This window comes from Lynx rufus, unplaced genomic scaffold (assembly GCF_022079265.1).
Source record: "Lynx rufus isolate CCGP_SWC_20201006 ecotype Redwood Valley unplaced genomic scaffold, mLynRuf1.p SCAF_12, whole genome shotgun sequence".
Classification (NCBI taxonomy): Eukaryota; Metazoa; Chordata; class Mammalia; order Carnivora; family Felidae; genus Lynx; species Lynx rufus.
Genome location: NW_025814826.1, coordinates 64360549 through 64388379, shown reverse-complemented (window position 1 = coordinate 64388379; position 27831 = coordinate 64360549). Strand labels below are relative to the sequence as shown.

At 51.8% G+C, this 27831-nt stretch overlaps 1 protein-coding gene across 1 annotated transcript in view; it reads left to right on the top strand.

Annotated features, from left to right (window-relative positions):
- COL22A1 (collagen type XXII alpha 1 chain) overlaps window positions 1-27831 on the top strand; it is a 260858-nt gene that overhangs the window by 75456 nt on the left and 157571 nt on the right. Inside the window, exons 10-15 of the mRNA XM_047074226.1 lie at window positions 2428-2472; window positions 4812-4874; window positions 8242-8280; window positions 24960-25013; window positions 26019-26063; window positions 27270-27323. Coding sequence (XP_046930182.1) covers window positions 2428-2472; window positions 4812-4874; window positions 8242-8280; window positions 24960-25013; window positions 26019-26063; window positions 27270-27323 — 300 coding nt within the window. The remainder of the gene's footprint in view (window positions 1-2427; window positions 2473-4811; window positions 4875-8241; window positions 8281-24959; window positions 25014-26018; window positions 26064-27269; window positions 27324-27831) is intronic.

Here is a 27831-nt window from a genome sequence, read left to right as displayed (position 1 = left end):
GGAGACGTCGGGCAGGGAGCCAGGGGGAGCACACAGGGCTGGACAGCCGCCCCTCCCCTGGCCCTGGCTTTCGATTAAGAACCCCTAGTGAGAGGCTACCACGTGTGGGGCTTGGGTGACCATCAGCTGCACACAGACTGCAAGGAGGGAGGCCAGAGCCAGTTCTGCCCAGTCCAGACTTTTCCCCCGAGCCCGGCTGTGCCCTGAACATGTCCCCCCGGGGCCCTCGTGGTCCCTGGCACGGACCTGTGGGAGGGAAGTCTGGGGTCAAGCAGGCCTCCCCCTCCTGCTCCCCTCCCACCCCTCCCCACACTGCGTGGCTGAGGCAGGTCCCGTGTGGCCTTTCTAGCCCCATTTCTCTCCACTCTGCTCTCCCAATTTCCAGGATTCCTCGCAGGGATCATGACCATTCTTGTCTTCTGGCATTTGCATGGACCACCCCCCCCCCTTTATCTGGCTCATGCCTTTTCTTCTCTCAAGATGTCCCCAGGGAATCCTTTCTGAGCATGCTATCGTCTATGTGAATTCCCTTCTCCCTCCCTGTAGCCGTCCCTCCCTCCCTTCCATCATCCACCATGTACCCCTGCAATAGCTGGGTATTTATTCAGCACCTGCTATTTTCAAGACCCTGTGAGCCATTCCTCTCCCTGTGCTTCCATCTACCCTAATAATGATCACATTTGGATTTAAAACCTCTACCTGTCTTCACTTCCATCAGGTAGGTTTCAGATGGCAAAGATTCAATCTTGACATAGCTGTGTTTTTAGCCACTGATGTATATAGCCTGATTTTATTAAATAGTGGTGGAACTGAGGGACAGGAGGATCAGGTGTGAGGATAACGGGCCGATGGCAGCTGGAGAGCTGGGAGGGAGGGACAAAGGAACACACCATCTCTTGCCGCAGGACAAGGTCTTTCCTCTTCAAGATTATCTTTCACCTTACACATTCTCAGCCTCCAATTCTGGTGGCGTCACCCAGGAGTCCATTCCCGGATTCACTCACCCATGCCTTATTTTTGACAGTAAACAGTAAGCACCCACTTGTGCTGAGCACCGACGTTTTAAGACACATAGTGCATGGTCCTCCGAAGTGCTCCAGCATGCTGTGAAGCCCGGGAGCGCTGAGGTGCTCCTGGCCTGGGGGGCTCGCCACCAGGCTGCTTCCCACACACAGGTGGCGGGAAGGGGGGCTCTTCTCCCTCCCCCAAGAAAAGGCCACATGGAATAGGGGTGGCCTCTGGATCACCATCTTTAATACTGTAGAAGATAGGGTGCACGGGGCCAAGGAGATGTAAGCATTCTCTCCTAGGAGGCCGAACTCGGACAAGGGCCACGGGAAGACTTGGCTTCCAGCGCTTTGAGTCTTTGAGTCAGTTTACAGAACACTTACATTCTTCACCGAGGTCAGCGTGCCTTTTGGGTCCGTGTTTGCCTCTCTAGAACCAAACGTGTTGCCTGTAAACTGTGTATCAGGCATTCCGATGGGCGCTACGTGAGGTCAAACACACAAAAGATTACTCACCCCCACGCATGTGCAGATGACATCTGTGAATGCGTTGAAAAACAAACGTGTTCCTGAAGTGGCGAAGTACACAGCGTTGGCATTTTTAGCGATGGGTGTTACACATGCGTAAATGTAAGTGGATATGGTGTCCCTTCCTATACATCAACGTGGTGAGATGTACATACGTACCATTGTATGAATCGTGTTCCGTTTGTTTTTAGCGTGACGCTATTTACAGGCACCCACAACTTAACAGCTCAGAATTTTTAATCTAGTAATAAGGTCGTTTACACAAATAGCATTCATTTTATTTTATTTCAATTTCATTTTATTTTGAGAGAGAGAGAGAGAGGATGAGTGGGGGAGGGAGGGGTAGAGATGGAGAGAGGAGAATCCTAAGCAGGCTTCATGCCCAGTGTGGAGCCTGATGCGGGGCTCGATCTCACAGACCATGAGATCATGACCTGAACCGAAATCAAGAGTCGGACACTTAACCAGTTGAGCCACCCAGGCACCCCAACAGATAGCATATATTTTATAAAGTGAACAATGTTTAGTTAGGCTACAGACATGTATTGCTTTGGTATTTTGGTGAATGGTAACTGTAGGAACCATTAGCAGGCCACACGATATTTTTTAGCTTAAGTGGTGGCCTAGCTGGGGTAAACATGGCCCATGGGGTACCCATCTTGTTTGTCTGAATTCCGCTGATGGCTGCATAGAGGTGATACCAACGTATCCCATGTAGTTTGAGCTTGAGATCAGGGGTTCTGAGCCCCAGGAAACCTTGTCCAGCTGGCTGGTCACAGGTGGGTCACTCAGAGACTGGCCTGGGAGCATGTGGGGGGATAAATAACTAGTGAGGACAGACGGAGGGAAATTCAACAAAGCCTCACTGGTTTCTTTGTCCTTCTTCTTGTAGGGCGAGAAGGGGTCCGATGGTCCCGTGGGACTCCCCGGCCCAAAGGTCAGTATGGGCACTGCTCAGGGGCATTTTGGGGCCCAGATAAGCCTTCGCCATGCTCTGTAGATAGACACAAAAGCGGCATGATGGCCCTGCGGTGTTGGCTTCCACCGTGGTTCAGGTAGAAGGATCGAGCAGGTGGTGTGGAGTCTGGAACCTCCGTGTCTCGGTCTGAAAACCTGAGTGAGAAGAGGGGGGCTTAGAAAGCCCTGGCCCTGACCCTGACCCCATTTGAGGGGCTCACCTCTCCGTGGTCGGTTAATTTTGGGTCAGTCCTTTTAGGCTGCTGCATTCCAGAAACTTCGGGGTGGGACTGGTCCGAGTCTGTTTAGATGGGCCTGTTATATTTTTCTGTAAGTTGCCTGACACTCTTTTTTGCACGAATCGTCCAGACTCGTGAGTTGCTCAAAGCCCAGTGCCTCCCCGTGGGGGCCCCCTCCTCATTCATGCAGCCACCTCTGGGGCTCCCCGCCTTCCTGGGTTATTAGCACTTACAGAGCTGGACAGGGCTGTCTTCTCATGTGGTTCTCTGGTCTCAGAGAGCTCAGACCCAGAGGGATGCTAACTGCCTGTGGTCACACAGGCGGGCGGAAGAGGTCAGTGTGACCCAGTGGCCGTTACCTGGTCTGCTATTTGAAAGAGGGGCTGCGTGGAAACCCCCAGAGATGATGCCCTCCCCTTCTATCCCTCTCTCTACCCCCCTGCCTCCTTTCTCCCCTGACTCTGCTGGGCTGGGGAGCATGGTCTCACACACACACACACACACACACACACACACACACACACACACGCCCCACCTGCTCTGCTCTGCTCCCCTCCCCTGGTGCCAAAGGAGAGCAGCTCAGGGCGGCCCAGGGTGCCAGGTGGTCCTTGCAAGGAGAAACACAGGGATTTATGCCTCACTGGGCACCCCCTGGGCTGTAAGCTCAGCCTCTCGATTGTCAGATGGAAGTAAGGAGCAGAGGTGTCTGGGGGGCGGGGGAGGAAGTGGAGAGCGTTTGTCTGGAACAGTGTTGTTTATGGAGTGGCTGTGCTGTGCTGTGGCTGAACAGATCCAGGGCTGGGCGGGGACCTGAGCAGGGAGGACGAGGCGGGGGGAGGGGAGACTAGGAGGGACTCGGGCACTGCCACCTGGAGATGCACGTGGCTCCCTCGGAGCTGATTTGCTGTCCTGGGGCTTCAGCCTCACCGGCCAGATTGTCTCAGGCTGAGGCTGAGACTGCGAGGAAAAACCCGTGGGTCCCAGTGGCCCCATTTATTTACCCACATGCAGCTCAGGTCGGGTCAACAGTCACGGTCTGGCGACCCCAGGTGCCGAGAGGCCCGTTCTAGTGCAGGACGTTCCAGTGAATGAGAGTCGCATCCCCAGCACTCGCAAGCCGGCAACAGAGAGGCATGCATGGGATCGCCTGTGCAGAGAGCCAGGGTAGGAGGCCCGTGGGTCCAGCAGGATGCATGGGAGCCTCTCGGGGTAAAGAAGGCAAGGGAAGGGCATGACAGGCCAAGGGAACAGCATAAGCAAACTAGCTTAGGGTATGAAGTGTGAGGTGGGAGTGGACACAGGTGAAACTGCATACCAGGAGAGGAGAAAGACAGGATGTTGAGGCTTCCTGTGTTGGGTACCCAAACCCATCTTGGATCGGCTGCTGGTACAGTTGGAGGCGGCCCCACTCCCACACTCAGCCCTTGCAAACTGTTTCCTCCTCTGCCTGCCCTCCCTGTCTTCGTGCACTGCTGGGAGGGCTCAGGACCTTGTGGGCACAGACTGGGCATACAAATGGCATCAGGGGGCCCTGGCTGGCCTCTGGCAGTTTCGGAGTACCTTCCTGCTTTCAGTCTTATGTGAACTCATGACTGCATGCCCATTTCACGGAGGAGGAGGCCCAAAGAGTAATGATGCTCTCACGTTCAGCGGCAGAGCAGGAGTTTGAATCCGGGCTTCTCACTCTCCCTTGGGGGCTGGGCCATTCCCAGAACAAACACGTGATGCTTTCACCCACTCACTTTCTCAAAACGTCCTTCGTTCCAGAATTAAGAGGTTGGGGAAATTGTGTAGATGCTTCCTCCCTCTCCGGGGACGGGAAGCATGGCCTCATTCCTAAAAGAGAAACTTTAAAAAAAAATGTTTATTGATTGATTGATTGATTGATTGATTTATAGAAACAGAGAGAGAGAATCCCGAGCAGGCTCAGCACTGTCAGCCTATAGCCTGACTTGGGGCTCGATTTCGACAGTGATGAAATCAGCCGCTGCCAGGCAGTCGGGGCCAAGTGGGCAGTGGGCAGGGGGATCCCTGCCGGGGGGCCTGACCCAGTGCTCCTCTCTGGTTTCCACCCCTACAGGGAGACACGGGAGCCACTGGGTTGGCTGGAGCTCCTGGACCCAAGGGAGAAAAAGGTGACGTGGTGAGTACGGGGCTGATGTGGGAGACCCGGGGCTTCCCCCAAGCGTGCGTGTTGCCACAAGGCACCGAGCCCCTAGTGGGAGCCAGACACCGAGCCACACGCTGCCCCCGGAATGGAGTCCAAGCTCTTCTCCAGGGCACGGGAGGCCCACAGAGGTGGCCCCAGCTGTGGCCCCAGCCCCATCCTGCACCTGCACCCCTCCCCCCACCGATTCTGTGCACCCAGATGGGCAGATAGGAGTCTCCAAACTGGTCACTTCTCACTGGCCAGTGCACCTGCTCTTTCCTCCATGAGGAATGATTTTGCTATCTTTCCACTCCCGGTTTTCCTCTCACCTCCCCTTTCTGACTGGCCCCTCTTTCCTCATATCCACATGGAACTGTGTAGGGTTCTCCAGGATATCCCTGTGGCCCCCGGAAAAGAAGCAGGGAACAGTGTCTGCCTGTGACTGGGCACTGGTGTCAGATGTACAAACAAAACCTACAAAGTAGGCATCACAGGGGTAGTTAAAGAGCAAAGGGGAAATCATTCTCTTATTTAAAGTTTAGTTGTTTATTTTGGGAGAGAAAGAGAGAGCACATGATCAGGGGAGGGGCAGAGAGATGGGGGGAGAGATAGAATCCCAAGCAGGCTCCACGTGTCCATGCAGAGCCCGACGTGGGGCTTGAACTCACAATGCTGGGATCATGACCTGAGCTAAAATCAAAAGTTGGATGCTCAACCAACTGAGCCACCCATGTACCCCAGAGGGAAATCATTCTTAAAGAAGGAAAGGCAGGTGTTATGACAGCATCACATCAAATCCAGAATCTAAGTAAAGAGAAATTGCTAAAAAGAAGAACCAAATGGAAATTCTAGAGCTAGAATTGGAACTGAAATGAAAAGGGTAATCAGTAGAGCGTCTTGACAGTAGGTCTGAACTGGCTGCAGAAAGAGCTGACGTTCTTGCAAACAGATCGATCGTGATCATGTAATTTGAAGACTAGAGAGAACCAGGAAGGCGGAAAATGAGCAGAGCCTCGGAGTGGACCAGAATGCTCATAAGGGAGCAGAAAGCGTATTCAAAGAAATAATGGTGGAAAAAATTCCAATTATGGTGAAAAGCAGTATTGTACCTGTTCAAGAAGCTCTGTGAACTCGAATCAAGGTAAGCACAAAGAGATCCGTCTCAGAATGATTGTAGTAAAAATTCTAAAAGAGAAACTTTAAAAAAAATGTTTATTGATTGATTGATTGATTGATTGATTTAGAGAAACAGAGAGAGAGGATCCCAAGCAGGCTCAGCACTGTCAGCCTATAGCCTGACTTGGGGCTCGATCTCACAAACCATGAGATCATCACCTAAGCTGAAATCGAGAGTTGGTCGCTCAACTGACAGAGCCACCGGGGTGCCCTGAGAAACTTTTGAAAGCAGCAAGAGAAAGAAATGAGTCGCTGTGTACAAAGAAGCCCCGTAAGAACATTGGCTGACTGACCTTCAGGAATCACAGAGGCCAGAATGCAGCGGGGGTGACCAGGGCAAAGTTGCTCATCATGGCCGTGTCCGACTGGGCATCTAACAAACAGGTGTGGTGACAATGGCACAAGGTCCGGGCAGGAGGGACTAGAGCTGTGTAGGGAGCCATGTGTTTATAAACCCCGCTGGAAATAGTATGAGCCTGAAGTAGATCATGATAAGGTAAGATGTGCCTGGTACACCCAAGAGCAACCTCTAAGAAATGAAACAAAAATATGCAGTGAAAGTGGTATTAAAGATATTAAGATGTTACTAAAAAATACTTTATGCCAAAAAAAGTCATAAAGGAGGAAAAAAAGAGACAACAACAAAACGATAGGAGACATGCTTGTTCCAGAAACATGCTTGTAATCCAAGGCACTTGTATATCAAAGCGAATTTCGAGAACCATTGGCTCAGTTGTGATCATGTGACACTTGGCGTCACGTCCGACTCGTATTGCAAGACATCGCTCATTTATGAAGCAGACATTTATTAGAAATGTTTGCTCATCTTGTGGAACACTAGCAGAACAAGTTACAATCCAAGGTTTTACTGTGTGTCAGTAATCATGCAACATGTTCAGGCTGGACATAAAAAAAAGATCAGCTCTGCCCTGTCTACAGCCGACACTTGAGATTCAAGGGTGCAAACAGCTTGAAAGTAAAACGATGGGAGATACATATTCTGAAAATAGAAAACTTACAAATTGGGAGTGACCGTGCTAATATCAGACTAAAAATAGACTTTAAAACCCGAAGCTCATGGAGGTAAAGAGGGATATTTGATCATGAGTAAAGTGTCGGTCTTTCAAGCATAGATAACAGTTGTAAACACATGGACACCTAACAAGAGTCCAAAATCCGTGAAGCAACAAGTGACAGAATGGAAGGGAGGAGTAGGTAACTCAGCGGTGATGGTTAGAGACCTCAGCACCTCCCTAGTGATGCCAGTGACGCCTACAGTCGCCAGGACGGTGGAGAAATTGGGACCCTCATAACATTGCTGGTCCAAAATGGCGCAGCTGCTTTGGAAAACACCCTGGCTGTCCTTAAACGGTTAAACAGAATTACCATGTGACTCAGCAGTCCCACTTGGAGATATATATTCAAAAGAAATGAAGACATATGCTCAAACAAACCCTGTGCACAAATGCTCACAGAAGCATTATTCATAATAACCAAAAAGTAAGAACAACCCAGATGTTCATCATGTGATGAATGGATAAATAAGATATGTGATACACTCACCCAGTGGCATGTTATTCAGCAGCAAATTGGAGTATTGCCACATGTTACGGCATGGATGGACCTTGAAACCGCTTTGCGAAGAAATCACCACTGGCTGTGAAGCCAGCTGTCACCCACGTGTCATGGGATTACATGCATATTAAGTGTCTAGAGGAGACCAGCCTACAGAGATGAAATCGATTAGTGTTTGTCCAGGACGGGGGGCGGGGAGGGAGGACACGAGGAGTGACCACTAGTGGGTGTGGACTTCTTTCTCAGCTGATGAAAACATCCTAGAACGTTGACCATGGTGGTTGTTGCCCAGCTCTATAAATATGCTAAAAACTATTGACTGGTACACTTTACGTCGGTGAATTACACAGCAGGTGGATTATATCTCCGTAGAGCTCGCAAGGAAAAAAAAATAATGGTACCATAATATTGGGTTGTGGGAAAAATTAAATGGGGTAATACCCACGAGAATCAACACTCAGTAAGGGTTAGCATCTCTTCTGGAAGCTCCTGGGCAGGGCTGACGGGAAAGCATCTGACCCTTTGAGACCCTGGGGTGCTGATGCCATGTGTGACATCATGCCTGGAGATGCTCTCTAGTAAACCTTTGCTTCCTGCTTTCCTTTTCTAGGGCAGGGGGCCTTTTGTCCATGGAGAGAAGGGTGAAAAGGTAAGCATGTCCCTTTTATCGCTCCTCTGGGGGCTGTGCAGCTGGCCAGGGAGCACAGTGTGGAGGGTCGCCTGGGTTTGGGAGAGGTGGTGCACTGTCATGCCGTCCGTAAGCGTCCGAGGGGAGCAGGTAGCCTCGGCGTGTCCTCCCCTGACTTGGGCGGTTGGAGCACGTGCAGTGGCCAGCGCTTCCCAGCAGCAACGAGCATGAGTGAGCACGATTGGAGGGAAGCGTCCCTGTAGGACGCGGGTGGCTGACACGTGAAGGAGCAGAGGGTGCTTGCTGGCACCCATAGGGAACAGGACACGGAGCCACAGAAGTGCTTTGAAGAGCAGCACTAAGGAGGACGTTGAATAGAGTGTGTTCAGGCCTCATGTGCAGTTTGGGAAGGTCCGTGCCCGGTCAGACACGCTGGGCAAGTTTGAGTCGCAGGTGCCAGATGGGTGTGAGGCGAAAGGACCAGAGGAGTCCTCAGGAGGTTTGCAGGAGTTTCAAGGGGAGATGGTGAGGAGCAGCGGGAGAGTCAGGCAGGGCGGTGGGGGGGACGGGAGGGAGGCACGTGCGTGTTCTCCCCAGATACGGGTGTTGCACCTTCTCTCACTTCCTCATGACAAACAAAGCCCGACAGATCCTGGACATTGCAGTTCCTTCTGAAGAAAGCTTTTGTAAGTGGTTTGTCTATACGGAGAAATAAAAATCAGGGTGGCACTAAAATGCCATTCGTTGACTCTCACCAGCCATTAAAAATGTACCTGCGTGCCCCTCCCCTTGCCCCGACCAGGAGACAGCCACAGGACTTCTAGGCGTGCATTTGTGCTAATGTCTCACCAGAGTGCAGGACTCAGAATGCACCGCTGATGGACCCTGGATGGTTTTGTCCTCACACCCTCGCGTAGGGCTGGCCGTACGAGCAGGTGCCGCTCTGTCCCCTTACTGGGGAGACAGCTTTCATGTGTCCAGCCCATTCTCTCCCTGCAGGTACCCTTTTACCAAGCACTTTCACCCCAGAGGTTTCCTCCACAGAGATAAATCACGGACGCACCGAAGTTCACACTCCGCGTTTTACTCTGTGTAAGTCGTGAGACTGGACACAAGCATGTGCCGTGTAGTAGGCAGAGGGTGAACTAAGTTACCGCACGGCTAAGGAATGCAGTGGTACTCGGGGATGCCAGACCACATTTAGACCAACGATTAATGACCTAGAAAATGAAAATAGTATTTTGTTGATTTTGAAAGCACATGGGAAAACATCTATCCAGTGTGACCCTAGCCCTGGGTGTGTGTGTGTGCACGTGTGTGCACACACAATCACTCCTACAGGAGAGCAGTCTGAGAGCCAGCGTGGTACACAGCACAGCATGACTTTGCCACCAGTTTCCCAGTCTGGGTGTCCTGACACTGAAGACGGGACTGGTGGCCACCATCCATCCTTCCGGTGTGGTTTAAAAGCCCAGCACCTGGAGGCAAGATGCTCAAAGTCAGTAACCACTTTTGCCTATTGTTGCCAGCTTGCCAGGCTCCTGTGGGCCCGGAGCACAGGGATTAGCAAGAGACCCGGATGTTCCAACAGGACTGGGGTTGCCGGAGCCCTTGAAGTCCGGGTGCTGGGCCCGGGTGGTGCTTGGTGGGCGATACCAACATGCGTCTCCTGGACCAGCACGTCCTCTGGCTGGAGAGGTGTCCCCAGGCAGGAAGTGATGGGCCTCTTTGCTCTTTTGAGCAGTAGGTGCTGCTGGGCCTTGTCTGTTCTGGTTTAGCTCAGAAGGAGCAGCGTTATTCTCCTGATGCCTGGAGCCACCTCCCTGGTGCCCCAGACCCCTGCCTGCAGCACCACATTCAGGACTCGAAGCTGCCAGCTCACAGTCCCAGCCGGGGAGACCTTCTCACATACTTGGTGCCGGCAGGACAGATGGGCCGCTGGACAGACTCTAGCAGTTCTGGCTCTGTCCTTAGTTGACATTCTCTTGCAGTTGGACATTTTTAGCAAAGTCTGAGTCTGGAATCTGCCACATATTAGCTGTGTGATTTGGGGTGAGTCACCTCCCTCTCTGGGCCTCTGCTTCATCATCTGTAAAAGCGAGGGGGTGGGACGAGATGATGCATAAAGGCTCTTGCAGGCGGCAGCTCTGAGACTTGGGAATCAGCCCAACCCAGCCCGATTCCCCAGGGCTGTCTTCCGCAGCTTAGAGTCTCTGCTTCCCCCTCGAGGATGAGCCAGGGCCAGGGTGGGTCACGGGGACTGATAGAGTCCACAGAGCAGAGAAGGTCACCGGTGACTAATGCATTTGGACAGGGCCCAACAAACTTCTGCACTTGAATATTGTCCCCATAGCAGGTGCCTCGAGTGAGGGGATTGGATGGACTGGAGCCCAGTGGGTCCAGGGATTGTATTTCTCTGATTGTGGCTGTGTGTCTTGTGTTTCTGGCATATAATTAACTGTGAGGATGTGTGTTGGCCTCTAGGAGGGCCAGCGTGCCCCATACCTTAGGTCTCGTGATGAAGACAGTGCATTAGGGAGGGCACTACTTACGCCCATTTCACAGATGGGGAGAATAAAGCTTAGAGGTCAAGTGACCTGCCCAGGGTCACAAGTTAATGGGATGGTGGGAAACATAATCGCTGGTTATTACTAAAGGGAAGGGCAGGCAGCTGGAGGGCTGATTAAACCCCCCCTTCCCCAGCAGCTGAGAAAACCGGCTCTCAGAGAAGGTAGGTGACTGGCCCAAGGTCACGCAGCTCTTGGCCTCCTGACTCTCCTTGGCTCCCACATCAGATGCCCTAGACCATTGCATGGTGCCATGTTCCTGGACTGCTTCTGCCCCTTGTCTTGGAAGCTGATCTCCTCTCTGGTTCCCATATTCACCAGAGAGTTCTTGGGACCAGTCTCCCCCAGTGTTTTAATATATGTGAAATCAGATTAAGGTCGGGGGGGCAGCCTTTTAGGGGATGCCCCCAAACTGCTGCCCACAGCCCAGGCGTTGTGGCCGTAAAGGGAGAGGAAAGGAGGATGAACCTCCAAAGCATCTGGGGCACAGCTAGCATCAGGCATGGGCTTTGCCACATGAGCGGATGGATGAATGGATTTGGGGCTCTGTCACCCAGGACTGAGGACCAGCTTCACCCAGTAGGGAGATCACAGACTGCGTGGAGGAGACCCAGCTTCAGAATGTGGCTCCACCTCGTGCTGACCCCATGTCCGTCCTTGGTCTACTCTGAGCCTCAGTTTCCTCTTCTGTGAAAGGGGGAAGGGGATGGTAATGGTTCCCACGACCGAAGGAGGCGACGTACATGAAGGGGTTGATGCAGTGCCTATCGACCTGGTGATGCTCTGTTCCTGTTACTCCCATAATCTTCAGTTAATTTCCAGCTCATTTGGTGGTGGTGATGAGGGCATATAGCCGCTGCTCTGGGCTGGGCTGGACCAATTCGGGTGCAGTCAGAGAGAGCAGGGAGGGGTGATGACCTCAGTGCCCTCTGCCCTGGGTTCTTCCCAGCAGAGAAGATTGACCAGCACAGTGAGACGCTGGCATGAGGGTTCCTTTGGGTGGGCACTGAGTCGCTCTGGGTGCCATGGAGGTGAAGTCTGCGGCATTAGCCAGACCGTGAGCCCCACCAGTGGAAAGATTTAGAAACAACAGAAACAAGACCAAAATGTGAGTTTCCAGTGAGCTTCTTCGTGGTGCATCCTGGGGGTCTTTCTGCTGTGGGGACCAATGCTGCCTCTGGAGGAACCCAGAGCCACTGGGTTGTGTCCCGTTCCTGGGCCCACAGCGCCCTCTGGTGTCTGCACACCAGAGCATCTGCTCCAATTTCCCTCTGCAGGGCTCCTGCCTAATGTGACACTGGGCACATCTCTGCCGTTCTGGGGCTGTCGTCTTTTCTTTAGAAACCTGGCACCTGGGGGGGAAGGAAGGAAGGGGAAGTCTTGGTTTTGTGCTCAGACCTGGGTTCAGGTGATGGAAGGAAAGCAGGTTTGGGGAGCTGGGCAGACATGGCTTGGATCCCAGCTCTGCAGAGGCTGGGTGATCTTCGGCTGGTGTGTCCCTGAGCCTCAGTGTCCCCTCTGTAAAGTGGGTGCAGTGGTGCCTTCCCTGTGTGGCGGTTGTGGGGATCATGGGAGGTTGCTCATGCCTGTAAAAGCACCTGGCTTAGTCCCCGGCTCAGGTAAGCACAAGTAAAAATCCGTTTCTTGCCTTTCTTGTCCTTCTGCTGGAAATTGCCAAAACCCGGAGAAGAGTCATGTGTGTTTCTTCAGCGGAAAGCATTCAAGTACCTTGTATGAGAGAGGGTGGTGGGTTCACAGAGCCCTAAAACCTGGGTTGGGGCCCCCACCAGGGGCTTGTTCACCGGTTCCGTGGAGGAAACATGTGCCTGAGCACAGCCATGTGGTCCAGAGTGTGATTCTTGCGGGTCCCTAGATAATCCGGGTTGTGGCCTCCACCCGCCATGCTGTTGACAAACACTCAGGACCCTGTCTGAGCCTCAGGGGACCGAGGAGCAGAGGACGCAGAGCACCCCAAGGGTTTCCTAGGATAGTAGGTGTTGTACTGGGGGGGGGGCGGTGGCGAGAAGATGCATCCCCCCAAAAATGTCTAGGAAGTTATCATGAGCACAATTCATATGAAAGGAAAGACAGAAACAGAAACAAAAATACCACAGGCTGACTCTGTCTTTTGTACGTACTCGTGACAACTACAATGGCAACGAGAAATGGGAAACAAGCTAATGGAGTATCACGTTGCAGCAGCCAGATGGGCATAAGTGAGAATTAGGAACACCTTACGATAGGGAGCTATGCATGCAACATAATGCAAATGAAATAGAGGCCAGGAAGCCCTACGTGCTCACACATAAAAAGACGTGTGTGCGGTGCAAACAACCAGCACGTTGGGGCAGTGGGATTTGGGGGGTTCCATATGTCTTGTTAATTACTCTTCCTGGTGCTACAACATCTGTACACATTTAACCAAAGACTAAGTCTTAACATAATGAAAATCCTTTTAAATATAGTACATTCACAATGTTTGTGTGTGAAATCCCCAAGCGGCGTGATTTTGGAGTGCGGACCCCTGGACGGCATGACGGCCGTGGGTCCAGATGGCAGGACAGGGCAGTGGCTGAGGACTGGGCTTTGGGAACCTGGAGCTGCCCCTCTCCTGCCGCATAACCTTGGGGAGGTCTCCACTGCTCTTAGTGCCTCAGTTTCCTCTCCTGTGCATAAGAGAGACTAGAAACAACCACGCTCTCCTAACGTTGACATGAGGGTTCATTAAATAAGGGGATCCAGGAAAGAACTTCACAGGCTCCTGCTAAATAACGACTTCGGCAAGCATTAGCAAGAGTCAAGTGCAAGCCATCCACGCTCCAATTCCCTGAGCAGGAGGATCCGTTCAGACACATTATCTAAGTTAGACCCAACCATACAAACTCAGAACTTCTGCTTCGAAGCCTGGAGGCAGATGTTCTCTCCCTGGGCCCGCAGCTGTGAGGATGACAGCCTTGACGCTCCTCCAACCATTTTTGCTGCAGTGAAATGAGCCAGTTGGAGCAGGGCGAGGTGAGCCTCAGAGGTCGGCCCCGGAATGGATCCTTGTAAGTGATGCTGTTGAGCGACCATGCGGGCAGCACCTCCGGCTGCTCAGACACACCACACGCTGCATTTCCTGCCAGCATTGTCTTTATGACAGCAGCCGGCACTAATACTCCCAATTAGAGTGGGGTTGGGGTGTGGAAGGGGCCCCAGGCAGGGCCGGTCGGGACCAGGGTATGGAGGTGGGGCAGGGCTGGGTGCCTGGAGTGGCACACCGTAGGGACAGCATATGGAGAGAGCTCCACAGCCCCTCATCAGTGCTGCTCACACCTTGCAGGTAACAAGGGCATTTGAGACCCGTAGGGGACGAAATTGGGGCAGAGTGTCCCATAGAGCCATGCTTGGGTCAGCAACTCAGTACTCAGCATTTGGTAGAAGGGAAGAAACTCAAAAACAACAACGACCAGAAAGTCCTTTCTTAAGCATTTCTGCAGAAATCCATATGGCGATAAATAAAAGTTCAGATGGATTTTGTGCTCAGATTTCACGGTGTGGTGCACCGGAAAAAATATACGAGCAAACAGAAGAAACTCGGCCGAGTTTTATTGGGCTGGCTGGCTCAGGTCACGCAAACATCAGTTCCTTGTCTTTTATGGCTTTTTTCCAATCTTCCCGGGATCACAAACCCGACAGGACAAACTCGGCAAAGGAGGAAACTGAGTCAAACCAGTAGCCGAGGTGTCGCCTTCTTGAAATTTTGACCGAATGTCCTGAAGGGAATGCCAGAGCCGCGAGCAACGAGCCGGAGTGTCCTGGGGTCCTCGTGTCCTAGGAGAGCCTTTGTGCGGTGGGTCATCATGAAGCTGAAGAAATAAGATGCTGAGTGGAAAACTCAGGAGAGTCCAAGGCCATCAGGATGCAACTAAGGAGGGTTGTTCGGAACCAGGTTCATAGTGGTTGGCAGAGGCAACCTGGTCCCTGGGTCTGGAAGACTAGGTTCTGCATGTGTTCCCCCAAGGACAAAGAGGCATCCTCCACGTTGCTGCGGACCCTGAAGTCTCCAGCCTCTCAGGAAAGGCAGCCATCTGGAGAGAAATTGGGGACCCACCTGCCAAGAAGTCACTCCCAGCAGTGGGGCAGGGCACCTGGAAGTCCTCAGTTCCAACTGTCCTCCTCTGAGACATGCCATCTTGTCCGAAACATGCAAGTGGCCATGAATTTACGTTTGATTATAAAATGCTGTTGTGACACTGGTCCCTACTGAGCTGTGCTCAGCATCAAGCGTTAGCTGGCAGATAAAGTCCACGTGTTTGGAGTGCACTTCACACCTGCTGCTGTGACGGGGCCCCAAGACACCCTTCTCCCCCTGCATCTGTGTCTTGCCGATTCTGCGCTCATGTTCCTCTTGGTGTTTCTCCTCCCTGAGACTGCTTGCTCCTTGTGCATCCACCAGTGTGCTCTGCCTCTTGGAATACCAGAGATGCTTCTGACCCAGTAACCCTCGAGCCCTCATGCATGGGGCCAGGAGGCCCCCCTGGGCACCATCTCATCCATCCCTCTCTCTGCAATTCATGGCAAAGCCATTGAGTCTTGGAAAACACACACATTGATGTTTTCACTGTAAGATGCTGTAGGAAGAGGGCAAAGTAGTTTATCATACGCTCTGGCTTGCTCAGAATCCTAACAGCTACCCATTTAGGGGCACACAGGGCACCCTCGGACTGGGGAGGGACAGTGAAATGAGGGACATGAGCCTTAAGGTATGATTAATGCAACCGTTTGCACCTGAGAGCCCAGAGGATGATGAGGAGTGTCCACAAAAAAAGTCACTGGCCACTGCGCAGCTGATTGGGCAGAGCAGGTAAGAGCTAGGAATGATCCCATTTAAGCCTGGTCTGAGCTCACTGAGGGCCTTTCCTGTGAAGCCTTCACGGCAGTGCCTGGGGATCTTATTGTGGGGAACAATCAGACCAGCTGTCGCAATGGCACCAACGTGGCAGACACACTGTGTGCTGTCTCCAGGGTAAAGGACAGGTCCTCCCCTGAGCTACTTCTTCTCTTTGGTGTCTTTCAAGACCAGGCTGTCTGAAATTGTGAGGTGACGTATCATGGAATCTTTGTAGAATGGCTTGCAGAATTGGTGGGGGGTGAAGAGAGGGCCTTGCCACATAGGGATTTTCTTCCTCTTGCCTCCTTTCCAGACCAGGGACCAGGAAAGGTTTCTAGAAACCACACAGTGCTACTTCTACATGTGTGGGGTTTCTGGGGTAAGTGAAATGTGGCACAGCAAGGAGCAGTGGGCACATTTTTATTTCATGGATTCTTTCTGAGAGGATGTGGAGGCATTAGCAATAGGAGCCATGCACAGTCCAACGGCCAACGTGTGGGGATTTTATCTGGAATGGCATAGTGACTTCGTCTCAAAGAAAGTGCCGTGTTGTGGAAAGAATCCTAACCGCTTTTATTGAGCTCTTGGTGTGTGCCAGGCTGTTGAGTTTGAGTATCAGCCTCGTGCAGCCTCTTAGGGAGTCTGGGGCATGCCCAAAGTCACAGAGTGACCCGCTGCTATCCATGGCACTGGCCAGTGCCAGTTTTCCACCCTTCTCCGAAAGCAGTGCTGGTATCTGGGAATCCTTGACCCTCAACAACTGTGTCCCTTGTGGGAATTGGCTTATTTCATGTAATGACTGCATTGTGGAGCTTCTGAGCCATAAAATGTAAATTATACGTGCGTGTTTGTATGTGTGAAGCTCCTAAGATATATTTATGCCATTGCCTCTAGCTCTGGGTTCCTTTCTCTTTGCTCACGGCTGGCTTAATCAGCAGCCCCATCTCCTATTGTTAGCCTCTGCATTAATGTGCATTATTCATGGTTATCGAGTTGGATAACTGTGGTTGAAGGCCTTCTATTTTTATAATAATTAAAGGGTTTAGGGGAAAATAAGTTTAGCTGCTTCTCTGCCCTCACGTAGCCTTCTGGGTTGGGGGCAAAAGACTGAGAGAAAAATGGTGCCACAGCCCCTGTCCGTGGTGCTGAAGGACATGCTGGGGAAGTTTGAGTTCACGGGATCTCGCAGCCCCAGGCAGAGCTGGAATAGGAAAGTCTGCACCTTTCCCCAGCTCTGTCTGACACTCAGGCACTTGCCAAGTCTAATGGGCCAGTCACAGGACCAAGGGCTTAGTATGGGAGGTGGGGAGCACTTGTGAGGAGGACAAATGCTGGGCTGCAGGACCGTTGGATGGGGCAGGAGACAGGGGAGGCTAAAGACGTTGACCCTGGACACAGCCTGACGGCTTCAGACCCTGCTTGGCCACTTGGCAGCTGTGTAACATTGTGCAGTTCCTCAACCCCTTAGCCCTTACTTTCTTCCTGTATAAATTGGTGACTGATACTACCTGTCTTAGAGAGTTGCTCATAAGGACAAAATGACCCAATGAAAATAAAGACTTATATTTGTAAAAAAAAAAAAAAAGTGCTCATAAATATTAAGTATAATTACCATTACACCAGCATAGTGTTACATTTTTTATACGCCAGATGATGTCTTCAGCATCCCGGCCATCGGTGAGGTCTTATCTGCAGGGGTGGCTGGCAGTTGTGAAATGTCCAGGCTCCCGCTGTCTCCTGAGGATGGCCTCACTGTAAGTCTGTCGGCCTCCCAAAGCCTGGAGAGTGTTATTGGAAATTTGTGTTCCAGATGGGGTGTGTTGTGGTATGGGGTGTCCTTTCCTTTCCTTCGTTCGTATAGAATAATTTGTAGAGCCTCTAAGAATCTAACAGCACGTGGTATCTGTGAGTACCGTGGTCTGCCAGGACTCGTGGACATGCTATTTAGCTTGGAGGTAAATACTGCTGCCCTCATTTTACAAGTGTATTCACCGTGTGACCAGGAACCATGTGAGTTTCTCTCTCCGTGTGGCCGAGCCAGGAGCTGTGCTCGTGTTTTCTGACCCCACAGCTGGCATTTATCAGTGCTGAGCAGTGTTTCTCAGACTTGCCAGCATCTGAATCACCAGGAGTGTTTATTAAACCAGTGTGCTGGGCCCCACACCCAGAGCGTCTGGTTCCGTGGACTGGGAGCTGGGCAGAGAATCTGTCTTTCTAGCAAGGCCCAGGCGATGCTGATGCTGCTGGCCCAGGAGCCGCTTGTTGAGGGCCACTGCCCAGGGGACTCCTCAGACCCCACCTACAGGACCTATGGTCTCTTACCAGGTGAACCAAGAGTAATACTAATATGCTTGTCTAGCAATGAGGCGATCTCTTTGTCAACATTTGGAAAAAAGTCTGATAGTCAGTTAACCAAAAGAACAGGGGAAGTATCTTCTCTATCTTTTCTCTGTATTTTTCCCAGTGAGTAACCACATAATTCCTGGACCTCTGGTTTGACAGCGGGTGTGGGCGGATGACTCCTGCCCCTTGTTACCCTCCTGGGGGCTCCCAGTGAGACCACAGAGGCAGTGTGTGGGGACGGGGGGTGGGCAGAAAGGTCCACCGAGACATGGCATCAAGGTCCTGAGACTGAGCTGGGGAAAGCCCCTCTTCCCTGAGCCCTGATTATCTCCTGTAACGGGTTTCATGTACATCATCTATTGTCGCCCTCTTAATCTGAGTGACTTCCTTTTTACAGGTGAAGAATGGGAGTTTGGATAGTTTACCCAAAATAATAATTTCTGATGCTTGTCTGAGTTTCCCTACATTTAAAGCCTTTCCCCATTGTCTCCAGGCATCTAACCCACCACCTTGGGCCAGAGGTAACAGTCCTTCTCGTGTTACCTTTTGCGCAGGTGAAGGAGCTGTGACCCGGGAGGGGAAGTTGCTCATTCCACTCAGCTAATGGACGGCAGAGGCTCCTTGCCAGTTAATACCCTTCTCCTCTGGTCTAATCCTGTTGCTTTCCCTTGTATCTTGATCTTTATTTCTCTCTCTCTTTTCTTTCCTTCCTTCCTTCCTTCCCTTCATTTCCCTCCTTTTGTTATACTTTACCATGGATCTTTAGCTACACATATCCCCTTTAAAACATTCCCTGCACCTGACTTGACCAATTCCTGGAGCATCTCTGTTCTTCTCCTTTTTTGACCCTCCCCACAGGTTTAAGAATGTGTTTCTCATTCTCAGGAGAGTGCAAACAACTGTCATTTTAATTACGTCCACACCCCTTTTTCCATCTGAGAGCAGTGTGGGTCTCTATCCTACAAATGATCAAGTGGGGCTCATAGACAGTGAGTGGGTTTCATGACGGGATCGGGCAGGCGACCCAGGGCTGTAACTTGCCTTTTGCAAAGACGCTGCCGTCAGCTGATGGGGAGTCCACCTGGGGGATTTTGGAAGATGTGTTATAGGGCATGGTGGTGTTCTGGGAGGCCAAGCTTAGGGGACACAAAAACATGCAATAGTTGAGGCAGGTTGACAATTTTCATAAGAGCAGAAACCCATCTGATAAATGCCTGGATCTCATGAGGATTTACAAATGGAAATTTCTCAGAATCTGTTTTGCAGCGCTGGCATGGTTATCCTTATCTTTTAATAAGATTGAAAAGAGATGCTATCCTCTTGGACAAAGAAAACATTCGCCTCTAAAGAGGCATCCAGACAGTTTCTTAGATGACAAAACAAGGGTGGCCCTCCCATCATGGAGAAGTGGCTGGTTTCATGATACCAATCGCCTAAAACCAATTTGCCAAGCTGCCCATGTCCTTGGGATGCACAAATCCTGTACCTAGATTTGTGATCCCTATTTATACACGAAGACTGAGTATCAGAGCATTTCACGAACTAGACCATGACCATCTGTACTAAGTGATGGAGGGTTTGAAACCACAGTTTGCTGGCTCTGGTTTTCTATACCTGCTGTCCTCTGCGCCCCTGGGGTTTTCTTACCCACAAGCCTAACTTTAAAGTAGAAGGGCCTCCCTACTGTCTCCCTTACAAGCCCACAGAGCTTAGGAAGGGATTGAAGCACACAGCACTGGTGGGGTCCTGTGCCAAGCAGGCAGTGTTGACAGGGAGATGCTGATGCCCTGACACCCCTACTCATGGAGCTCCTGTCTAGTGGCTGAGACAGATTCACCCAGAGCCATCTACTGGGCATCTGTTGGAAAGCACCACCAGGGCTGGAATGTGACAACTGGGCAGAGGGAAAGTTCCAGAACTCTGTGGAGTTCTCTCTGGCATTGTCTCTGGTCTCCTCCCTGGCTCCCTTTATTAGATGGTCCTGGGAGCTCCAATGCCCTACTACCCTCCTCCCCTTTATTCCTGAGGCAGGAGCCAACCCAGACACCCTTTCCCCTGCCTTCAGCTTCAGAAGCCAGAAGACAGAATGGCCTTTCAAGGACCCACCATCTTAACTGGGTAACCAGCACCTGGGGTGAGCTCTGCAACGGCTCCCACAATAGGCCTGATTCTGGAGGGAAGCGCCATTGAGGGCAGGTCCTCAAAGGAAGTCCTTACTCTCCTCTGACATTCCCCCTTTTGGGAAATCTTGCATTTAGCCCTAGAGTTGTAGAAAAGCAGAGTTAAGTGGGCAGGGGTCCCTGCCATCTGCAAATGCACGTGCCATGCACTCAGACTGGTGCAGGATGGGACAGGGGATAAAACAGGGGTCTTGGAGATGAGGAGCTAAGCCTGCTGCCCTATGCCTGACCGCCAGCCTCCTGGCTTCATGCGGAGCGCCGGCCTCCGGTCAGCCAGTTGAAGGAGCTCTGATGCTTTCCCAGGGAGTAAGGGTTGGCTGAGGCCGTGGGGGAGGAACTAGATCCCTGGAGAAGGGGAGCGAGGCTGGGCGCCCAGGCACTGCTGCCTCAGCCCGCCCACCCCGGCCATGCCAGCCGCTAGGCGGCCTCAGGCAAGCGTGGGCCCTCTGTGCCCATGTGTTCCACGTAAAGTGAGGAGAAAGACACTTGTGAACATGCCCTGAACCAGTGCGTGCAAACGCTGCTCAGGGGCAGAGTCTGGAGCCCAAAGATGGGCTTCCGTGTACAGATGCTGTAACTTCGGACAAACGATAGAATCCCCGTGCTTCCATTTCATAAACTGTGAAATCAAGATTGTAGTCGCGTCTCTTTTGTAGAAGCGTCCCGGGAGGAGTCAGAGGCGTTGCTGAAAGGGAAGTGCTCCGTGCTCGGCATGTGGTGAATCCTCATCCGGGCCAGTAGCAGCCTCTTCAGCGTCGCTTATTGTTATGTTATGTTGGTATTAACATCGCTGTGATGTTCCCGGTGGTTCTGCCACTCTCAGTGCTAACGGAGGGGTGCTAACGGGTGTTCGGTCCGCGCTCGGGATCTCAGAAACCACTTCCGCCTGTCCCGGGTGCCTCCTTCACGTCTGGACCATTGAGTTCCAAAATAGGGACTCATCCGCGAGGTAGGGCCTCATCCCCATTGTGCGGACGTGTAAATGGTGGCTGAGAAATCGCCTGTCGTGGCACAGCCTCTGCTCATAAGGCAGCTGCGGGCAGTTCGACCCCAGAAAGTGTGCCCACCGACTCAAACTTGTTCCGAGGGAGCAGCGGCCACAGAAAACCCTGGGTCCCTAATACTGAATGACCTTTCATCATGTGAAGCATCCGTAGACTGCTCACCTGCCCCCTGTATCCGACCAAGGACAGCCACGTGCACCTGAAGACCAATGAGGAAGTCTCCTCCCTCCCCAAACCACACCTAAGTACGATGCTGGCCAACTGGAGACCGTCTCGACTTTCCTCCTCCTACTCTGTGAACAATTCTCCTTTCTAGCCCTTCGGAAGCCTTGCCAGTGGCGGCCTGGATTCTTTAACGCAAGTGTGTGAAGGCCTTGGTTCTGCCCGTGATGAGGCGCAGTGAAGTGTACGTGCATCTTCCCGTGTGCCCTGAGCCACCCCAGCCCCCCACATGCCCTGTGGCCAGATCGAGTGGGCAAGGACACTGGAGAACCACCATCAGCAAGCATAGTCAAGGCTTCAAGGAAGCCTGCTGTAAAGGAACCTGTTTAACTGAGTTTAACTCTGTATTTCTGTATTTCACAAACCCATTTGGCCGAAGAACCCCCTACCTTCCCACACCCCCCCTCACAATTTAATTACAAATCAAACTGGTGTCACCCAGAACAACTTTGGAAATGTTACAGGGAGCACCGTGGAGACATTCAACACTTACAAAAACTTTGCGGTGGCTGTGATTATTCCCATTTTACAGAAAGTGAAACTGAGACCACCAGGTACTAAGCTGTTTTCCCCAAGTGTCCCTCCTTCCTCTAAGCGAGGGTGGCGGGAGCTGGCATTCAGCCTACTACATCCTTGTTGCTCCATCCCCCGGGCTGCCTTGCCTGGAGACATCCCTCCTCTGGAAGCTTCCACCCATGCCAACAAATCCCTTCAGTCTCCAGGATGGGACCCTCCTGGCCTGAGCGTAAGAACCAAGCAGTTACTAGCAGATGAGTGTGTTGTGTGGGCACAGGTGCCCTGTCTCCACCATTAACTTGCTCTGCGAGGACGGGAGGACACACCTTGTGTGATGTGGCACACACATGGCACACGGTTGACGGCATCATTTCCCTGCTGCAAGTGTGCCTGGGGCGGTGTGGTTCCATGTAACCCTCAGCGATCGCGGGCAGGAGCTGCGATGACTGTGTACCGCCCACAGCCCAGTGATGCTCCCACAGCTGAGTGTGCACTTTCTTCCCCAGCCCTCGCTCACCTTGCGGTGGTCCTGCTGCTGGCCTCCTCGTCCACCAGATGACAGGCCAGTGGCACATGGCCCTCCAGAGTGGCTGGTGTGAGGTCACACAGCTAGAAAGGTGCAGAGCTGGGACACAGACTCACGTCTGTCTGACTCCAGGGCCCCAGTTGTCTGTCTGTGTGTTTCTGTTTTCAGTGTCACACTGGCTCAGAAGGGATGTTGAGTCCGTGGAAGGCACTTCATAGAAATTTTAGAAATTTGGTATGTGTGTGCATGTTTGCAGACACACATTTGCACACACACAATTTATAGGTGAACCTGGAAATGCACAATGTCTGACGCACCTTTGAGAAGCAGGACCTGCCTCACGGGGTCATTGGCAGTCTGCGTAAGACCGTAGAGGTAGAGAACACAGTGCAGCACGGTGTTTGCTAAATATTTCTAATAGGTTCATCAGTTCGCATGTTTGTTGAATGTCTAATAACCTCATTTCACAAATGGGAGAGTCTGGAAAGCGGCATTGACTTCCTCAGTGTCCCACAGAAAATTGACGGAGGGAGGGAGCCGGGCTGGAGATCTTAGCAGAATCCTTTGACTTGAATCAAATGGTGTCCGAGCTGGATGGGAGCTCAGAGATCCCGGAATCGCTGTTTTTAAATGCCCCCCACCGTGCACTCCCCAGGATGGGTGTGGGAGTTGAGCAGCCTGGCCCTTGTCCCCCCTTCTTCCCCACAGCTGCCCCTGAGTGTGTCTGTCATGGGCTTCTGCATGTGATCCATTAGAATGGAGTGTGACCCAGCAATTGCACTACTAGGTACTTATGCAGAGGTTACAAAATGCTGATTTGAAGGGTCACGTGCACCCCAATGTCTAGAGCAGCACTATCAACAATATCCAAACTATGGAAAGAGCCCAAATATTCATCAACTGACGAATATATAAAGCAGATGTGGTATACATGCCACATATACACTCCACATACACACTCCACATATACACTCCATATACACACTCCATATACACACTCCACGTATACACTCCATATACACACTCCACATATACACTCCATATACACACTCCACATATACACTCCATATACACACTCCATATACACACTCCATATATACACTCCCTATACACACTCCACGTATACACTCCATATATATACTCCATATATACACTCCACGTATACACTCCATATACACACTCCACGTATACACTCCACATACACACTCCACGTATACACTCCGTATACACACTCCATATACACACTCCATATACACATTCCATATATACACTCCATATACACACTCCACATACACACTCCATATATACATTCCACATACACACTCCATATATACATTCCACATACACACTCCATATACACACTCCATATATACATTCCACATATACACTTCACATATACACTCCATATACACACTCCATAATATACACTCCACATATACACTCCATATACACACTCCATATATACACTCCACATATACACTCCATATACACACTCCATATATATACTCCACATACACACTCCACATACACACTCCATATACACACTCCATATACACATTCTACATATACACTTCACATATACGCTCCATATACGCACTCCATATATACAATGAAGTACTACTCATCAATCAGAAAGAATGAAATCTTGCCATTTACAACAACGTGGGTGGAACTAGAGGGTATTATGCTACACAAAATAAGTCAGAGAAAGGCAAGTATCATATGATTTCACTCATGTGGAGTTTAAGAAACCCAACAGATGAACATAGGTAAAGGGAAGAGAAATAAGATAAAAACAGAGAGGGAGACAAACCATAAGAGACTCTTAAATACAGAGAACAAACTGAGGGTTGCTGCAGAGAGGTGGGTGGGGGTTGGGCTAAAGGGCGGATGGGCGTTAAGGAGGGCACTTGTTGGGATGAACACTGGGTGTTAAGAGATGAATTACTGGGTTCTACTTCTGAAACCATTATCATACTATATGTTAACTAACTAGAATTTAAATTTTAAAAAAAGAATGGAGTGTGCCCCAGCTTAAGAAATCCTTCTAGATACCTGTTCTAGCCCGGTGGTGCTCAGCCAAGGGTGATTTTGCCCCTCGGGGACCTTTGGCAGTATCTGGAGACATTTTGATTTTCAGCACTGGGGAGTGCTGCTGGTGCGTAGGGGTGATGCTGGCCATCCTGCAATGCCCGGGGCAGCCCCCTGGCAAAGGAGCATCCGGCCGGATATCGATCGGGTCCAGGTTGAGGACACTGTGCTTTGGGTGGGTGACTCTGAGCCTGGAGCGAGGAGGGGCCACACTATGATTGGGGAGGGGCGTGGGGCTGTCAGGTGCGTATGGACCCCTGGGGGTCTTGTTAAAGTGTGGACCCCATCTGATGCGATAGGTCTCCGGTGAAGCCCGGGAATCTGCATTTCCTGTGCTCTTTATCCTGCACTGACCGCTGCTCTCTTTCTCTGTCCCAGGGTTCCCTGGGCCTGCCCGGTTCCCCTGGGAGAGACGGCAGCAAAGGCATGCGGGTACGTCTGTTCCCACCCCTCCCCACAGTCAGCCACCTGCTCGGAGCCCACGTCCTTGAGGGCGGTGGCCTCTGTCAGGGCCAAGCCTGAGCTGGGGCTCATTCATACCGGGATCTTCCCGGGTCCCTGTGGGTCAGCCTAATCACTTCAGTGACACCGGGCACCGCCTGTGTGTCCTTGGAAGCCATCTCTTAGCTGACAAGCCACTCTGCACGGAGGTCTTGTCTTTGTGCCCAGACCTGCAACCAGGTCCAGGTCCAAAGTGGGGGATTCGCTCACATTTCCAGTTTGAGGAGCAGCTGAGAACACACCCCGTCCCCTGCACATGCTCAACCCCCCCAGCCTCCCTCTTGTCAGCTCCCAGACTCCCCCTCCGCATCCCCTGCCTCTGAGTTGGCACAACCCCCAGAAACCCAGATGAAAAGTGATCTCTACTCGGGCGGGCCAGTCTGCTCCGGGGAAAAGGGATCGTCCTCACCAGGAACCCAAAGAGAGACGGGTTCTGTGTTCCACCTCCTCGTGCTCCATGTGTGATTTCCAGCACGTGTGAGAAGGTCTCGGAGTGGGAGCCTTGACTGTGAGCCCCTCCTCTGTCCATGGCCTTTAGCACTCCAGGACAGGAGGTCTGGGGTGGAGACCGGGAGAGAAAGAGGGGTCCCATGCTCTGCAGGACCCGTCCGGCTCCCCTCCTGGTGGCCAGTCTCCTCCATGCAGAAGGGGATTCCTTGTCACTATGCTTTCTCCACCGTTGTGTCTGCATGTAGTTCCCTTGACCTCCAGCAGCAGGAGCAAGGGGGTTGGGATGTGCCGCGTGGGGTAAAGACCAACTCCCTTGTTCATGGCGAGTCTCCCAGGGCAGCCTGGGTCTCCTTGCATGGACGGCCACCTTGTGTCTGTGATGGGGTTTGAATTCCAGACACGGATGCCCCTGAGACTTTGGGCTTCCCTGGCCTGCCTGAGCCTGTGTCCCGGTGGGTTGTGACTGACCCTGTTTTGTGTGTGCAGGGGGAGCCGGGAGAGCCGGGGCTTCCTGGAGAGGTGGGAATGCGGGTAAGTGTCACTCTCTCTGTTCCTCTGATGTTTCCAGCGGATAATTTTTTTTTTGAGAGAGAGAGAGAGAGGGTGCAAGGGAGCGAGGGACAGAGAGGGAGGGATGTAGAGGGAGAGAGAATCCCACAAGGGGCAGAGAAAGAGAGGGTGAGAGAGAGAGAAGCGGGGTTCGTGCTCACCTGATGCGGGGCTCGAACTCAAGAACCACCAGATCATGACCTGAGCCAAAGTCAGATGCTTAACTTCCTGAGCCACCCAGGTGCCCCTCCAGTCGATAAATCTTGATGCAAAACCAATTGTTTTCGGTGCAGAATAGATCCACAAAGGCTTCCTGTATAACAACACGCACGCTTGTGTGTGTATATCCTCACATCTATGATTTTTCCTAAATTCTTACAAAAAGTGAAGCATACCACTGTCTCCCGTTTATCTTTTTTCATTTAACAACAGGTTAGAGATCTCTTTCCACACCTGTTCTCTCAGTCAGTGCACCTCATTCCATGACGTGGGTGCATCATAATTTACATAACCTTTTCCCTATGATGACCCTACGTGTTGTTTCTAATTTCACTGGTCTTTCACCAAAATCAATATGGTAATAAATGCATGTGTGTGTGTGGGTGTGTGTGTGTGCATGCTTCTTCTTACATACTGTATTTTATTTCAATAGGATAGATCACAAAAGTTGGCAAGCCTTTGCCTAAAGAAATGCACATTTTAATTTTAATAGATTTTTTAATAGATATTTCCAAATTCGTTGCCTAAAATCCATAGCAGTTCGAGGTCCAGGCCACAGAGGAGCCTCAGGGCTCTGCGGACTTCTGTTTCGGCTTTGTCAGGACTCGCCCGGGCTCTGCAGGCCCCACGGCAGAGTGTGAATGACGAGCGACAGGAATCAGGCAGGTCGCTCCGAAGCTGGGCACAGATCCGGGCCAGACGGTGGGGAGGCCGTGGGACGCAGGGCAAGTGGAAATGGAAATGGTTCATTATAGCTCGGAGGCCACACTCCAGCTGTTCCTCGGAGTTGAGCAGACAAGGGAGTGAGTCCTGGCAGAATCCTGCTGCACTAGGCAAGGGGGGGCAGCACGAACTCTAAGCAGAAGGGGGCAGCGTGCGGTAGGTGAGGAGCAGGGGTCTCTGGGTCTTGCCTCTGTTCCTGCCTCTCCTTCCCCTTCCCACACCTTTCTTGGGAACCCTCTTCTGCAGGGATTCCAAGGACCACCTGGACCCCCCGGGCCTCCTGGACACGTTGGAGCTCCTGTAAGTAAAGGCTTGTCTCTGGAAGGGTTTCTGTTTTCTTCTCCAGGGATTGGGACCCAGACCCCTGGCGAATCCCCCTCCAGAGTCTGTGCACAGAGGACCAGCTGCCTTAGCACGTGTCAATGGCAGTGAGGTGCTGGTGTCTCTTCTTACCAGAAATGCTGAAACACTATGGCCCTTAGGAACCTCCTGGAGGTCGTTTAAATGCACGCTTCTAGGACACCATTCCCAGACAGTGACACGGCAGCTTTGGGGGAAGCCCGGGAATCTGCATTTTTACCCAGCAACCCAGCAACCCAGGTGTTTCTGACACCTGTTTTTTTCCCCAGCTGGTCCAGTCTGCCACTCCAGAAGGGGTGTGGAGTCTGTCAATTCCCTGCCCCTAGAACAATGCTAGACCCACAATGAATGTTCAGTAGCCACGTGCCCCTTGAAGCAAGCGATGAGCAGATAGACGTGATGGATAAGGAGCAAAGTGGCTTCATGGATGTCTCATCATATTTTTGGT